The sequence below is a fragment of the Emydura macquarii genome, unplaced genomic scaffold (assembly GCF_026122565.2).
Source record: "Emydura macquarii macquarii isolate MOO-44397 ecotype Brisbane River unplaced genomic scaffold, CSIRO-AGI_Emac_v2 contig_75, whole genome shotgun sequence".
Taxonomy (NCBI): Eukaryota; Metazoa; Chordata; order Testudines; family Chelidae; genus Emydura; species Emydura macquarii.
Genome location: NW_027130212.1, coordinates 6,434,108 through 6,448,475, shown reverse-complemented (window position 1 = coordinate 6,448,475; position 14,368 = coordinate 6,434,108). Strand labels below are relative to the sequence as shown.

At 40.8% G+C, this 14,368-nt stretch overlaps 1 protein-coding gene across 4 annotated transcripts; it reads left to right on the top strand.

Moving 5' to 3' along the window:
• The first annotated feature begins 2,346 nt into the window (after positions 1-2,346).
• Positions 2,347-12,644, top strand: RBM11 (RNA binding motif protein 11). 4 transcript variants are annotated; one of them, XM_067543305.1, is made up of 7 exons: positions 2,422-2,572; positions 4,489-4,870; positions 5,276-5,467; positions 6,687-6,849; positions 9,273-9,351; positions 10,678-10,771; positions 11,800-12,644. In XM_067543305.1, exons 3-7 carry the CDS (start codon positions 5,405-5,407, stop codon positions 12,130-12,132), a joined length of 732 nt encoding a protein of 243 aa, XP_067399406.1. In that variant the 5' UTR covers positions 2,422-2,572; positions 4,489-4,870; positions 5,276-5,404; the 3' UTR covers positions 12,133-12,644. The 4 variants fall into 4 exon arrangements, with proteins under 4 accessions (XP_067399397.1, XP_067399406.1, XP_067399421.1 ...); XM_067543312.1 differs by lacking the exon at positions 2,422-2,572 and adding an exon at positions 3,855-4,161; XM_067543320.1 differs by lacking the exon at positions 5,276-5,467.
• The last annotated feature ends 1,724 nt before the right edge of the window (positions 12,645-14,368 follow it).

Sequence of the window (14,368 nt, the reverse complement as noted above, 5' to 3'; positions counted from 1 at the left end):
TAATACATGTTCCAAACTTGGCAAACAAGTCTGTCTCAGACAAAGGAATGTATGCTCTACTTAAGTTTACATTTAAGCAGTAAACAGAGTCATCAATCAGAAAGGGAAACAACCAAAGCTCAAACAGGTGAGAAGAAGCACCAGGGAACATCCTTCCCCTTAGACTTTTTATTTCCTGGTACCCAGCTGGAAATGTTTTTCAAGAGGGGGACTGAAACTATAAAAAAGACTAACTGAAACAATAAAAGAAGAGGGACAAACACCCCCAGCAACATTCTCCCTCGATCTGCCCATCAATTCACAGCACCTGAAGGGATGAAGAAAGCAGCTGTTGGACTGAGGGAGAGGTCCTGACCTAAGAAGTTTGGTCACTAAGACTGCTGAAAGCCTGTGGTGAGAAAACATTGCTTTGAATTTAACATAGTTTGTAAAATTAGGCACCAATAGCATTTTATCTTTATTTTTCTTGTAACCATTTCTGACTTCTATGTCTCATTATTTGTACTCACTTAAAAGGTCTTTCTTTGTACTTAATAAACTTGTTTTATTGTTTTATCTAATCCAGTGTGTTGGAGTATCTGAGAAACGCCATTTGGGATGGCAAGTTGTGCACACATTGTTCCTTTTAAAGAATGGCCCTAATATAACTGGTATTGTCCAAGAGAGGCTGGGAAGTACAGGACATACATTTCTGGGGTGGGGAAATCTACGGCTGGAAGTGTATTGGGGTCACTCTGAAATATAACCAAGGCAGCTAAGCGCCAAGGTGTGGCTGGATGGCTGCAGCCAACACACAAAAAAATAGCTGGGAGGGGCTTGCATGCTGGACGTTGTTTGTGGGCAGTCCAGGCCTGTGGCTACAACTGCAAACATTGTAAAAGGCACCTCAGTTTAGAGGGAAGGTGTGACAAGGCTACTCATTAGCCTGAATTGTACCTGGTATATCACAGCTCTTTCCACATTCGGGCACCCACAGAACGCAGAGTCATAAATCATAATGCTGTTGTTGTTTTCTTGGTAATTCCCATGGACATGCTAATATCACACAAGAATGTCTCTGCTAATTAGAAGTTTCTTACTCCATGCTGCAGGGCAAGACAGACATACTTATAAAACTCTTCTCTTGGAGTAAGATTTTCTATCACTTAGATCATTTCAGGAAACATGCTGCTTTGTTAAACAACATAAAAGGTAAATGTACATGTTTGTGATTTGATTTAAGCAACATCGGTTTATCTTAAAATAGACAGTTGGAATGCAACCATCATGTCAACTTCAGCTATAACAATGATCTCATGCCATATGTTGGGTACCATTCACAACATTTCAAATGTAACTAAAAACACAAATCTCAACTCGAATGGTTTTGTTTAGAATTTTATTATCATGCTTTGTTATTACATTGCTGAGAGTGTTAGTATGATTTCATTAGTATGGACTGGACGTTCTTTAAGAATGGGTCCCCCTCAATTCCTGCAACTTTCAATCCTATTACAACAGCTGTAATATCTAGTTGAGCCACATGATGGCACCTGAAGCACAGACTGATTTTGTTTTTCATTGTCAGTGGTGATGAGACAGGCCCCCTGGGACACGTGGCTTGCACAGGGCTGCAGCAGCAAGGCCACCAGGTAGAAGAGCACCCATCAACCAATGCAACATGGCGACAAGTGTATTCGGAAGTAACAAGTCCCAGGACACCACTTGCCTCCTCTGGTGGAACGGAGCCTGACATTTCCCACAGGGGTCACCCCACTACAGCAGGAGAGAAGAAAAAGGGCCATAGGCTGCATCTGGCCCAGGTAGGGTGACCAGCTGTCCCGACTTTATAGGGACAGTCTCATATTCACCCCATGCCATAAAGGTTAATGAAAGATCAAAGTGTTAGTTCCTGGAGGCTCCAGTTTATAACCCTGGAGGGCTGGTACCCCTCGGCACAGGCGGCAGCGCCGCCAGGGGAACCCGCGCTCAGCATCAGCATCAGCCTCACACCCCGGGATTCAGCGCTCAGCTGCCTCCGCGAGCGGACCCGCGCGGCGCCTCCAGCTGCTGCCCAGCAACGTCACCGTGGCGCCCGCGCGCCAATCCAGCGGCAGCCGCCGGGCTCCAGCCTCCAGGGATCAAGGGGCGCTGCCAGCTCCGATTCCGCCGCCGCGCGCACAGTCAAACGTTCCTGCGTTGGGCGGGGCCGGAGAACGTTGGGGGCCAGCAGTCGCACTAGCAGCCCACGCCAGGATTCTCAGAACACCGAGCACGAAAACGAAACCGTGGGTCCCGCCCACCTCCGTCTTTCTGGCGGCCGCACAGCGCGTACCTCGTCTCCTAGCAACTTCCGCGAAGCCTGCCTGTCGCGCTGCTGAAGCGCGAGCGTCTGGTGCTTTACGGACAGTCGCGCCTGTTCCCTCCCCCTGCCCCGTGCCGGCGCTGATGGAGCTCTGGCGCTGACTGACTCCCGGCTTGCTTGGTCGCCATGTCCGCGACGGGGCGGGCGGGGGAGCCGGACCGGACCCTGTTCGTGGGGAACCTGGAGAACCGCGTGCGGGAGGAGATTCTCTACGAGCTCTTCCTGCAGGTGCCGGCCGGGGGCGGGGCCTGGCAAGGGGGCGGGCAGGAAAGTAGAAGGAGGATGCGTGGGGCAGGTGGGGGCGGGGCCTGGCGAGGGGGTGGGGTCAAACAGGTGGAATCACGGGGAGCGAGGCAGGTGGAAACGTGGGGGCGGGGCCTGGTAGGAGCGAGGCAGGTGGAACGTGGGGGCGGGGCCTGGTAGGAGCAAGGCAGGTGGAACGTGGGGGTGGGGCCTGGTAGGAGCGAGGCAGGTGGGTGGAATGAGGGCGTGGCCGGGGCCGGCGGCAGGAGGCAGCAGGATGGGGGTGGCCAGGGTGTAATGGAAGAGCTGCGGTGGGGGTGTCTTTGTGGTAGGACTGGGAGGGGGGCCATGGAGGAGTGGGCTGCAGTCAGCATTGGTGTTGCTCTCTCATGTTTTGGGGTTGCCTCGGCTGGTTACCTGTGTCCAACAGAGCAGATTGAAGAAGTCATTCACCTGCCCCCATATGGGGTCACTGCCGGCCCTGCCCAGCCTTCACTTCCCCAAGCTGGGTTTGAAGGTGCTGGCTCCCTTAGCTCCTCCCTCTGTGTCCAGGAGGAGGGTGGCCAGGCTTTTGTGTTGTTTAATCCAGTATTGTCAGCCCTAACCAGTCACAAATTGTAAGTCGGACCCCTAAATCATGAGATGTCAATAAACCTTTTGCTCTTTTTACTTGCTTTCTGGGTTTTTAATCGTTTGGGTCATGTTTTCCAGCATTTCTCTATACCAAAGAAGGATAGACACTTACAAAAACACAAAAGGTTAAGAAAAAGCTAAGATTCTTATGTGAACACCTGACTTCAGAAACTGGGGCATTAAGAAAAACTACTATTCCAAGACTTGCACTGAATCTGTGAGAGTTGATAACAAGAGTCCTGCTGCTTCTGTATGGCTGCTTCTGGGTCCTTAAACACACTGAGTCTACCCCAATGTGTAGGCACTAGAAACTGGTACAGGGAGAAGAGGCATGTGATCCATTCGCAGGGAAAAGTGTGTTGTCTAAATTGTCTCTCTAAAATGTTTTCTGTGCTTGTTTATGCAACTGCCCTAAGTCCCTGCCAGTTACCTTTTTAAATGCTGAGGTGTGGGAGTCAGTTTCTGTGCTCTGTGTGTGTGTGTGTACACTGCGCACATGTATAGGGCTCACATCGGAAAGTCACTGGTAAAAAGGTTCCTCTCACTGAAAATAAACAGAAGCCAATTATAGAAGACATCGTGGCCTAGACTTTTTCTTACTTTAGGAGGTTCAACCCTTAGTTATTGTTTCTGCTACTTCATGATCCTTAACTGGCTTTTTCCAGAGATGCAGGTGAAAAAAAAATCATATATCTTGTCTCCCCTTAGCCGCCATTCTGTTGTTGCTCTCTAGATTTAAACCATGTTGTTCTACTCCTGATCCCTAATGAGACAGTCCATCATGCTGTGCCAGTGGGATAAGAATAGGATGACACTCCCAACATGCAGTCCTTCATGCTGAAATAATCTTGTATATGATTTATCTCAGTCATCTGATTGTGGCTAACAGTGTATACCTGTTAGTCTGCCTCCATCATACACCTCCTCAAGAGTCCAACCAGGTGGTTTCTTCTTCCTCATTCTCCTTCTCTCTTCCCCCATACATGCTCCTTTACTCTTATTTTTGTTGTAACAGGATATGCTTTCTATTACAATGCTGTCCCTCCCTCTTTTCTGAAGACTGTAGAATTCAATATGCTAGCACCTCTTAGTCTAAAGACACTCCTAAGGCTTTTGACCCTAAACCTATTTTCCTGTATCATAGTGTTTTCTCTTGCCACATAAAAAGAAAAAAAAAAAGTTATAAACGTTATTCTCTTTTTTCATTTTTTAAAACCATTTGTTTATGTAACTTGGTTCAGCCAAAATTATTTTTTATTTATAAACAGGGAGATCTACATATAAAGACTGGTCATCAGAGCACGTGGCTTGTTACTACTAGTTCTTGAAGAACCAGATCATCTTCATTAGACAAATCCTGAGCAGCAGACTGGATACCTATAATTTTTAGGAAACTTGGAGATTAGGAAAAAGAATTGCTTCAAGATTGAAACAACTCTGGAAAAAATAAAGCACGTTCTTATTCTGGTTGAAAAGGTTGCTGGCTGATTTGCCATTACGATGAAATGTGCCTTCTTTTTAAAACCAAATACTTCTAGCTATTTGGAGATGCAAGATCATCTTTCTGAAGACTCCCTGCACAGGATAGCTTGGGCTGAATCTCTGCCTATCTTGATCATCATTCTGCAGCGATAGAATTAGAAAAAAATGGTATATTACTTTTGTTCCTTCATACTTACCTTACGTCATCTATTGTGTTCTCTACTTGCTTCCGAAAAAAATCATTTTTTTAAAAATTTTCAGCAAGAAATGTGTGCAGTCATCTGATTTAATCTAGTGCCAATTCATAGATAGCTGGCAACAATGCACTGCAATCAGATGACATTACTCCAGAATCCTGAAGATCCTTAATGTCTGATAATATAACATGACAGCCAATTTAACATGACAATATAACATGACTGCCAATTTAGCACCATGAATCAAAATGATCAATTCCCTAGACAGACAAATTCTGGTTTTGCTTTTTGATAGTGATTATCTAAAATGCTGAATATTACGTTAAGTATAAATACAGAAAAACTAAGATTGATTTTATTTTCCTTTGTGCTTTAGTGTTCTCCATTTAGGCTACCCTGTGCTTATATTTGGAGATACAAGCCTCTGGCACTTTGTGCAGGAACTGCAGGCTTACAATAACTGAAAAGCCAGGCACACCGCACGCTATCTGGCCTAAAGAAGTACATGATTTGGGGTTTTTTTTGTCTCTTACCTGAAACTTTATTTCACCATCAGTACTTCCGACAAGTAAGCCAATTGTGCTGGTACGGGTACTCATTTGGTTAAGACTAAAAGTCCTGTAGCTATATAACAATCATTTGGGCGTCCAGTTAATTATTTCATGACCTCACCCAGTGAACTGAACAGAATTTTCACCAATCCAAGCCAGCAATGTGGTGACATATGTCCTCCCCAACCCCGCAAAACTCTGTGCATTCCTTGGCTGTGATAACAGGGCTCGTCTTGCCATTTCCTCTCATTCATTAAATCAACATTTTAGAAGTGTAGCTATTGTATCTGAGGAGGAAATGCTGATGCATTGACTAAAATACTAGTTCATTCTTCTCTTTTGTACTGGAAGGTTGATTTTCTTGGATGCTGAATTATGAAAACTACTACTTATTTGAAAATCAAGAATCAGCATTTCTTGAAGTATGATCAATTTGAACTTGGTTCTTTTAAAAAATATTTACCCAGTACTGAAAGGGTACAAGTGACACAGAGATGGGTCCCTTCTCCCTGAAGACATGTGGGTCTAAGGCTTAATATAAACAACTGTGTATCCCTAATGGTTGTTGGTGTCCTTTGGGTTTTTTGTTACATATTTGTGATGACAGGTGGGCAATGATTGAGTGAAAACTGATTGTTTTTTGTATTGGTTCAGTTACAAGACAATGGTGGAGCCACCTACTCAAGTTTGCTATTCCTACCACTGGTTTCTTTTAAATAGCTGATCAAAACTGAACGGTAACACTGTTTGTTACCTGAACTTTTGCAAGCTGCAACATAGATGGGGACCTAGTTATGTGTAACTGATATTATTCAGTATTTGAATTGCACTAGCAGCACGCAAAGGTTCCTATCAGGATTGTGCTAGCTGGTGTTCCAGAATAAGACAGTTTCTGTCACAAATAATTTATAATTTAAAAACCGAAAGAGAGAAAGTGTGAGTGGGGTGATCAGAACCAATGATAAGCACAAATCAAGTAGATGTTTTGTTACCTTCAGACACTTGCACTGCTGACCTTTCCTTGCAAGATCCTCAGGTCTAGAGCTGAATGGATGCAGCCAGTAGAGAATGACATTCATTGTCAAAATGATGTAGGGAATCTTAAACATCATGTGCTTGCATTTTGTGTAGGTTGGGCCATTACTAAATACTCATGAATGAAATAAACATTCAAAACAGAATAAAAAGCTATTCCTTACTAAGGATTTATGAGAAAATAATTTAAGTTTCTTGCAGGCTGGACCATTAACCAATGTGACCATATGTAAGGACAAAGAAGGAAAACCCAAGTCTTTTGGATTTGTCTGCTTTAAGCACACAGAATCAGTGCCTTATGCTATAGCTTTGCTGAATGGAATCCGTTTATATGGAAGACCAATTAAAGTACAGTATCGATTTGGTAGGTTTAGTAGTCTCAAAACTATTGAATTAATAACTAAGTTTTTCTTTAATGTGAAATGCTGGCTCTACTCCATCATCGTAGAATGGATTTAGCAAATTTGACATGCATATTCTTGATTTACCATAGTCTTTTTTGAAAGGTGGTTTACAAGTGAACAAAGCGCAATATTTTCTTTTGGGAAGAAATAGTTTGTCCATATTCATATAGCAAAGGATCAAATATTTGTGGTTTTAAGTGTAATAAGAAAGGAAGGCCAGGGAATTCAGAACATAACTTGTAAGGTATTAGGGAGAATACAGTGAGGACAACAAGATGGCAACAAATTCTGATCAGACCAATGAAAATTTGGAGACAGTGGAATCACTCTGAATTTATATAACTGAAAGCAGAACTTGGCTGAGAATGTTTACTGTAGAGTATTTTATCACGTTTTTATGCCAAGTTTTATTCTGAGGCAAAACAGGGATGTGTGGCCTGCTGGCATATGTTTGTTTTTAGTTTATTGTGATTAAAAGGGTACTGTTAAATTGGGTTCAAATTCTAATTTTGTGTTTAAGAAAATAAAACCCAAACTTTTGTAAAACTTTTGTCTAGTAGAAATGTTTCCACTAACATGTCTGAAAAAAATTTCCAGTTAAAGCATTTACAAAACAAATAAGCATTTCCCTGCAGTGTTTGCAGCCCAAACATTGCAATATTCAGAGCTTGGGCATCCTGTTCACACTACAATCTATACTGTTCCTTACCATTAGTGAAGCTGCACCATTGCTGAGTTACAGCTATGAAGTTTCCTAGTGTAGATGCGGTCTTTGCTGGCCATTAAATCATGTAAAATCTAAAATATAAGAAAGTATTGTACACAGTAAAATCATTTATTACTTAATTCTGTCATATATGATTCTCTGTGAATGGAAAGTCAGTCCATCATAAATGGTGGAAAATAAACTTGACGTTTAAATTGTCAATTTTAATAAGTTAAAGAGAGAATGCAGTAAAACACATACGCAAGTTAAGTGCTTTAAAAAATAGAAAATGTAAATTTCTTTTTAATATTACAGTAAAATATAACTTTATATATGTGAGATATTTATAATTGTAATTGTATTATATTAATTATCTTTATATCTCAATAATGGCGTACCAGGCTAAACAACAACAAAAGTGTGCGGAAGTATGGTACTAGATGTAGAGGTGTGATTTCTCACCCTCTTCCCTATATTTTTCCATCAGTGCATGGGATTTACTTGGATTGTTCCTAATGAAGTTTTCCATTGACTTCTGTGACATCAGGATTTGATCTCCATGTCCCCTGAGTCTCAGTCAGAGAGCTACCCCAATGATGAGTTAAGAATGGCATTTCAGTTTGTACTTTATTAAGATGAAAAGAACACTTTCCATTAGTTTCTCCAAAATTAAACTATCAAAATTTGTCTCAGAGAATGTCCTCCATATACTATTTCTTTCTAGAAAACCCAACATATGTCACTGAATCCTCTTCTGAGTGAGTCACCAAAAAGAAACAACCAACATATGCCACATTAAGAGCACAGTGTCCACACTCTTTAGTACTACAATTAAACTATTTTGAAAGCTGTGGTGAAATTGAATGCAAATTAAACAAAATATTTGTTCATCCCCAGAAAGAGCACAGGAAAGAGAAAATAAACACTTGGCAAAAAGAAAGGGAAATACTAGTTAGAAAAATCTAATTTTCAAGTTACTAAGTATTTACAAAAAGTGAAGAGAAGAAAAAGTGAATCTTTGTTATTGAAAGTGTGTCCTTTTGAGTCAAAGCCTGGGATTATGTAAACATGCTATGGTAATAATGTGTGTTGTGTACTAAATTAAAGCTATAGGATTTCTAGTCTGTTGAAACTAATGGGATAGAATTTTTTACCTTCAAAATTGGAGTTTCTGAATTAGAACAGTTCTGTTGGCATAGGGTAACATTTTTCAAAAGTGCCTGAGTGTTTTAGGAGCTTAAGTTCCATTGATTTTCAATGAGATTTGGGCTCCTAAATGCCTGTTTCTTTTGAAAAGGGACTTAGGCTCCTGAGTCTCATAGCCATTTTTGAAAAACGTATCCAGGAGTTAAAGAACGTGGCCCAGCAAAAAACCACTACAGCAAAGTGGCCCAGGTTCTGCTTTCAGTTGCACCACTTTTGAATTAGAAGTAACTTCACTGAAGTAAGTGGGGTCACACGAATGTTCAGCTAGTGTTTTCATGCGGTCACAATCAGGCTCTGTAATTTCAATCTGCTGTAGAATTGTGTCTTTCATCTACACATGCTTTGCTCTATAAAAAAACACTTTGTGTGTATCCCACAACTGATTTAGGACAGTTTCTCTATTTTTACTAGTTAAGGTAATAATTTTCATATGAAACAGAACAAATGTTACCATTTTTATTTTGTTTACAGGGAGTTCCCACTCACCAGAGTTAAACAGCCCTAGCCAAGGTTTTGAGAACTGTGTTGACATATATTCACCAACATATAGGTAATGGAGAACATTTGTGAAATTATCATTGCAAAGTGTTCAAGATATTGCATTATTTTAATTTTAATTAAAATTTAATTTAACACAGTTGAAATCTGCCTGCTGGGATAATGCAATCAATGGGTGAGAAGAAGGTGGCAGCATTGAAATACTTTCACCAAAAAAAAACCCAGCACACATTTTTAAAGTACGGAGGGCCCAAGCCTGCTCACATTGTAGTCCTTGGGAACAGCATCAGGCGTTTATAGAACAAAAACGAGACACTTTAATATCCAGGATCTTTTTTTCAAACATTTCAAGGAAACAAATCCCTAATGTGGTAAATTTCATTCTGCAAAATGATAATCATGATATGTTATTTTTGGTCCCATACATAGTTTATGTTGCTGTGCCTGGGTTTGATGATGCATGGAATTCTCAGTCTCTCTGATTATGTGCCAAACCCTGAATGTTTCTATTATATTGGGGGGGGAAGGATCTTTTGGTGTGAATCATCTTTGATTTTAATAGCTGCAACCCATATTAGAATCTGAGGTCAGTGTGTAGATACAACTTATGTAACAAGTTGTGTATTTTGACTCCATCCCTGCTAGCTGGTCAAGCTGTTGGGGAACATATTACCTCTGCCTAGTCACAGGTCAGCAAGTTTGTTTTTTAGATTGGTGGCTTGGATCCTATTGGACTTGGATCCTATTACTTTACACATCTGGGTGTTTACAATGGATGCTATGTTGATCCAAAATGACCAGATAAAATTAATTTTACATAAATTTCTTCCACAAGAAAGATGAACGTTGTAAAATTACTTCAGAGCATTTTGTTGACAAAAAAGCCTCTAGAACTACATTTTTAGGGGGAAAAAAAAATCAGAGATAATGGAAGTAATTTTAAAACCCCATCAAGTTTGTATCTGTAATTTTGTGTGCAAATGACACCCGTGGTATAAGAATACATAAATTGTCATAATGGAGCTTATCGTTGAAAACCCAGCCTAGATCTTCAACACTTCCATTTAAAACTCTGGCAGAATCGTTAAGGGAAATTAAGCTCTTAGTGCTTGATTAAAGCCCTTTAGAGTCAATGTAAGTCTTTCTGTGGACTTCAGTTGACTTTGGGAACAGGCCTTTGCTGAATCTGTTCTAGTTCCTTTAGTTGCCAGTTTTGTCATGGAGATTCAGCTCTTAAAACAGAAATTTATTCAGCTTTTAACATATTATCTATCCAGTCAGCTGCATATGATATCCCCAAAAGTCAGATAATTGAATTTTTTAAAATAAGGAAGCTTTGACAAGAGTCATCTTCACATGTTTATGCTTGTTTTCACAGGAATCAAGAGCCTTATGGCAGTCCTCCATTTCCCATTACTCCTTTTCCAATGAGCAATATCTTACCTCAGGAATATTCAGTCTTTCAAAAGATGGTAAGTTTGCTTATATGTTACAAATCTGGTTAATAGTTGTTCCTTTCATGAAAGCAAAATAACTTGTGTGAAGTGAAAGACAACAGAATTCAGGTATTAAAGAGTATAGTCTCTGAATTCCTAGTCACTATATCCAAATAACATAGAGGTGTGTCTATGTAGTAGTTACAAATTCTGAGCACACCAGGGAGTATAAAAATCTGGATATTTTGGCTTCTGACATGGTGCTCCTGTACTGCATTAAAATGGAAGCCTGGTCAGAGTTTGAGTGCCTAGCTACCAGTCCAAAATGTTAGTCCTACTCTGACATTGGCTCCCTCAAACTGAGGGAGCCCCATTCTTCTGAAAATAAGACTGCTTATTTTAGTGTCTGAATATGGATTTTAGTGCCTAACTTTAGGCAGCAAACATTGTGGGCTGGATTCTGTGTTGCCCTGTGGTCCAGTTAGGCTGCCAGTATTAAAGACAATGGATCTGCTAAACTAGGGAATACCCCTAGTGCAGATACTTCCCCAGATGATACAGGAAGTGTGCTGAAAGTATAGCTAGGGGAGTGTGGCTGACACACCACTGCAGTCCAGTTGCCCCCAGCATAAACTGAAGCTGCCTTAAAGATGCCCTAACTTAGAATTTGGGAAGGTATAAAGATGGCATAAAACCACTTTTCTGCCTGAAGCCCTTTCCTTTCCTCCAGCATGTGCACATTCACGCACACATTTATAGTTTGTATTGCTGTCCCTGTTCCTGCTTATCTAGAACAGAGAATCTGATGCATTGGGTCTAATATTTGCCTTAATGTTCCTGTCTGTAAAGTAAAGTAAAGTATCCTACAAAGGTATAGAGTTACTTAATATTTGTGTAGCTCTTTGAAGATGGAAAGCATTATATAAGGTAATAAAAAGATGTAGTAGTTGTAAAATGGTGCTAACATTTTACATTATAGATGCAGTTCTGCATGCAAAATTAAGCTTTCTCTTGTCAGAACTTTGTCTAATACAGTATTCGTAACTGAGTTTTTGTTTTCCCAGATGAACCATTTTTTAACACAGCAGTATGCTGTGTACAGTCCAGTGGAACAACAGATTCCTTACTATCAGATGACCCCACCACCATCTTCAGTTTTGCCCATGCCACCCTATCTGAATCCTGCTGAGGATTTTAAAGCTGGGCAAAGCTCTTTTGAGTGGGTTCCTCCACAACTGAGCGACTGTGAATCATACCTGGCTAATGAAAATGCTTGTAAAAGAAAAAGAGAGCAGCAAACTAGCGATAGTGACAGTAGCATGGAAAATGACAGAAAAAAACAAAGAGAACACAGCCAAAAATACAGGAAGTGTAAAGTCAAGAAAAAAAGGCACTAATACTATGTGACTGAGTTCACAATTTTTTTTAATTGCACTTTGATTTTGGTTCTTTTCATTTGAGAGTGAGCATCTCTCTCATCTTTGCACCTTACAAAAATGGATTCACAAGATTCATGACTATTATTTTTAAATGTATCATGTATAAAGTATCCTGACATTGCAGTTAATCGTAACATATTTGGAGGAAGAAATACTTCTAAAAAGGTATAGGAAAAGTATTGTAAAAGTTGAACTTTTCCTAATAAGGGACAGAAACAGTTTTGTTTCTTTATTTTTTCATTAAGCAATGACAGCTATTATTCCACTAACAAAAGAAGTTTTCAACTTTTAGTCACCCAAGAGTACAGCCTTTTACTGCATCACAGATGTGAGTTGGAGTAAGAACTCTGTATGGTAGCTTTAAAAGGATTGTTAAAGCTGAGCAGTATTAAAGATTCAAGATTTCATACCATAGCTTTGTTTTGGACTAAGGTATCAAAAGCTGTAATAAAATTTTTCGGGTGTCAGAATCTGCTTTAATTTAATTTTCTTACCGAAGGGTATGTTTTTAACTGGGCTAAGATCTGGCCTCCCATAGTTATGGGTACAGTTTTACTTGCAAAATAATTTGGGGTGCAAATCTGAATCATTCCATTTGTAGCTATGTGGTTGTACCAGTTACTTATATGCACTAATAATTAAGACTATATGTGCACACATTTGGTGGGTGGGCAGGGAGGGATGGGTCTAAAGGGAGATCCAGTGGGGTAGGGGACCATGGAAGGGGTTAAGGGCAGAGGCTGGCTGGGGTAGGGCAAGACTGGAGCAAGGCTGGTAAGTTTGCCAGCCAGAGCCTGCATCTCTTTAGCACAGCTTTCTAGGAAATTCCATGCTGTAAGTCTCCCTCTCTCCCTGATCTTGTCTACTGTAGAGGACATGGAGGTGGACAGGGAGAGCAGCAGACTTTCAGCACAACTTTTCTAGGAAGCAGAAGCTTTAGTTCCATTAGGCTGTCCCTTCTTCTGGTTGGTATACCTGCTATTGTCTGCCAGAGAGCATCCCGGTTCAGCCATATCATGTCTCCCAGTGAACCTAAACAAGTTAGTAGGGGCCTAGGGATTAGTTTTGATGTGGACCTCGGAAAGCATTCTTGACAACTGAGGATAGGCAGTGAGGTACTCATGCTTCAGCACTTCATTATCTGTGCTTGAAGCAGGTTGTCTTTACAAAGAAGGCTTTCTCTGTCAGTTTCCCTTGGCATAAATGCAAACAGTTATGAATAATGCTAAAACTTATTTTTGTGGTGTTTATATGTAACCATATATAATTTACATAAACTCATAGACTTTAAAGTCAGAAGGGACTATTATGATTAACTAGTCTGACCTGCAAAACGCAGACCACAGAACCTCACCCACCCACTTCTGTAATAGACCCCTAACCTATGAATGAATTATTGAAGTCCTCAAATCATGGTTTAAAGACTTCAAGGTGCAGAGGCTCCTCTAGTGAGTGACCCGTGCCACACACTGCAGAGGAAGGCAAAAAACCTCCAGGGCCTCTGCCAATCTGTCCTGGGGGAAAATTCCTTCCATCCCCAAATATGGTGATCAGCTAAACCCTGAGCATGTGGGCAAGACTTACTAGCCAGACACCCAGGAAGAATTCTCTGTAGTAACTCAGAACCCACCGCATCTAACATCCCATCACAGGCCATTGGGCATGTTTACTGTTAATCGTCAAAGATCAGTTAATTGCCAAATTAGGCTGCCCCATCATATCATCCCTTCCATAAACTTATCAAGCTCAGACTGAAGCCAGCTAGGTTTTTTTCCCCCACAGCTCCTCTTGGAAGGCTGTTCCAGAGCTTCACTCCCCTGATGGTTAGAAACCTTCATCTAATTTCAAGTCTAAACTTCCTGATAGCCAGTTGATATCCATTTGTTCTTGTATCCACTTTGGTGCTGAACTCCTGGCTGTGATGTGATGTGATAGAAAAGGGGGAGCCTTTGGAGGGATGCAAAGAAAGGGGTTACATGATCAAAGTGACAGGCTAAGAAAACTATCTTTGCACCAGGCAGTTTAAATGAGTGGGACAAGGTTTATCATTTATCAAGGCCAAAGAAAAGGATGCAGCAGTGATCAAGACGTGAGATGATGAAAACTTGAATGAGAGTTTTAGCTGTGTGGATGGATGAAAGGTGATGTTTTACATGTAGCCTGGAGGTGAGCACCTAGAAAGAGGTCCGAATTG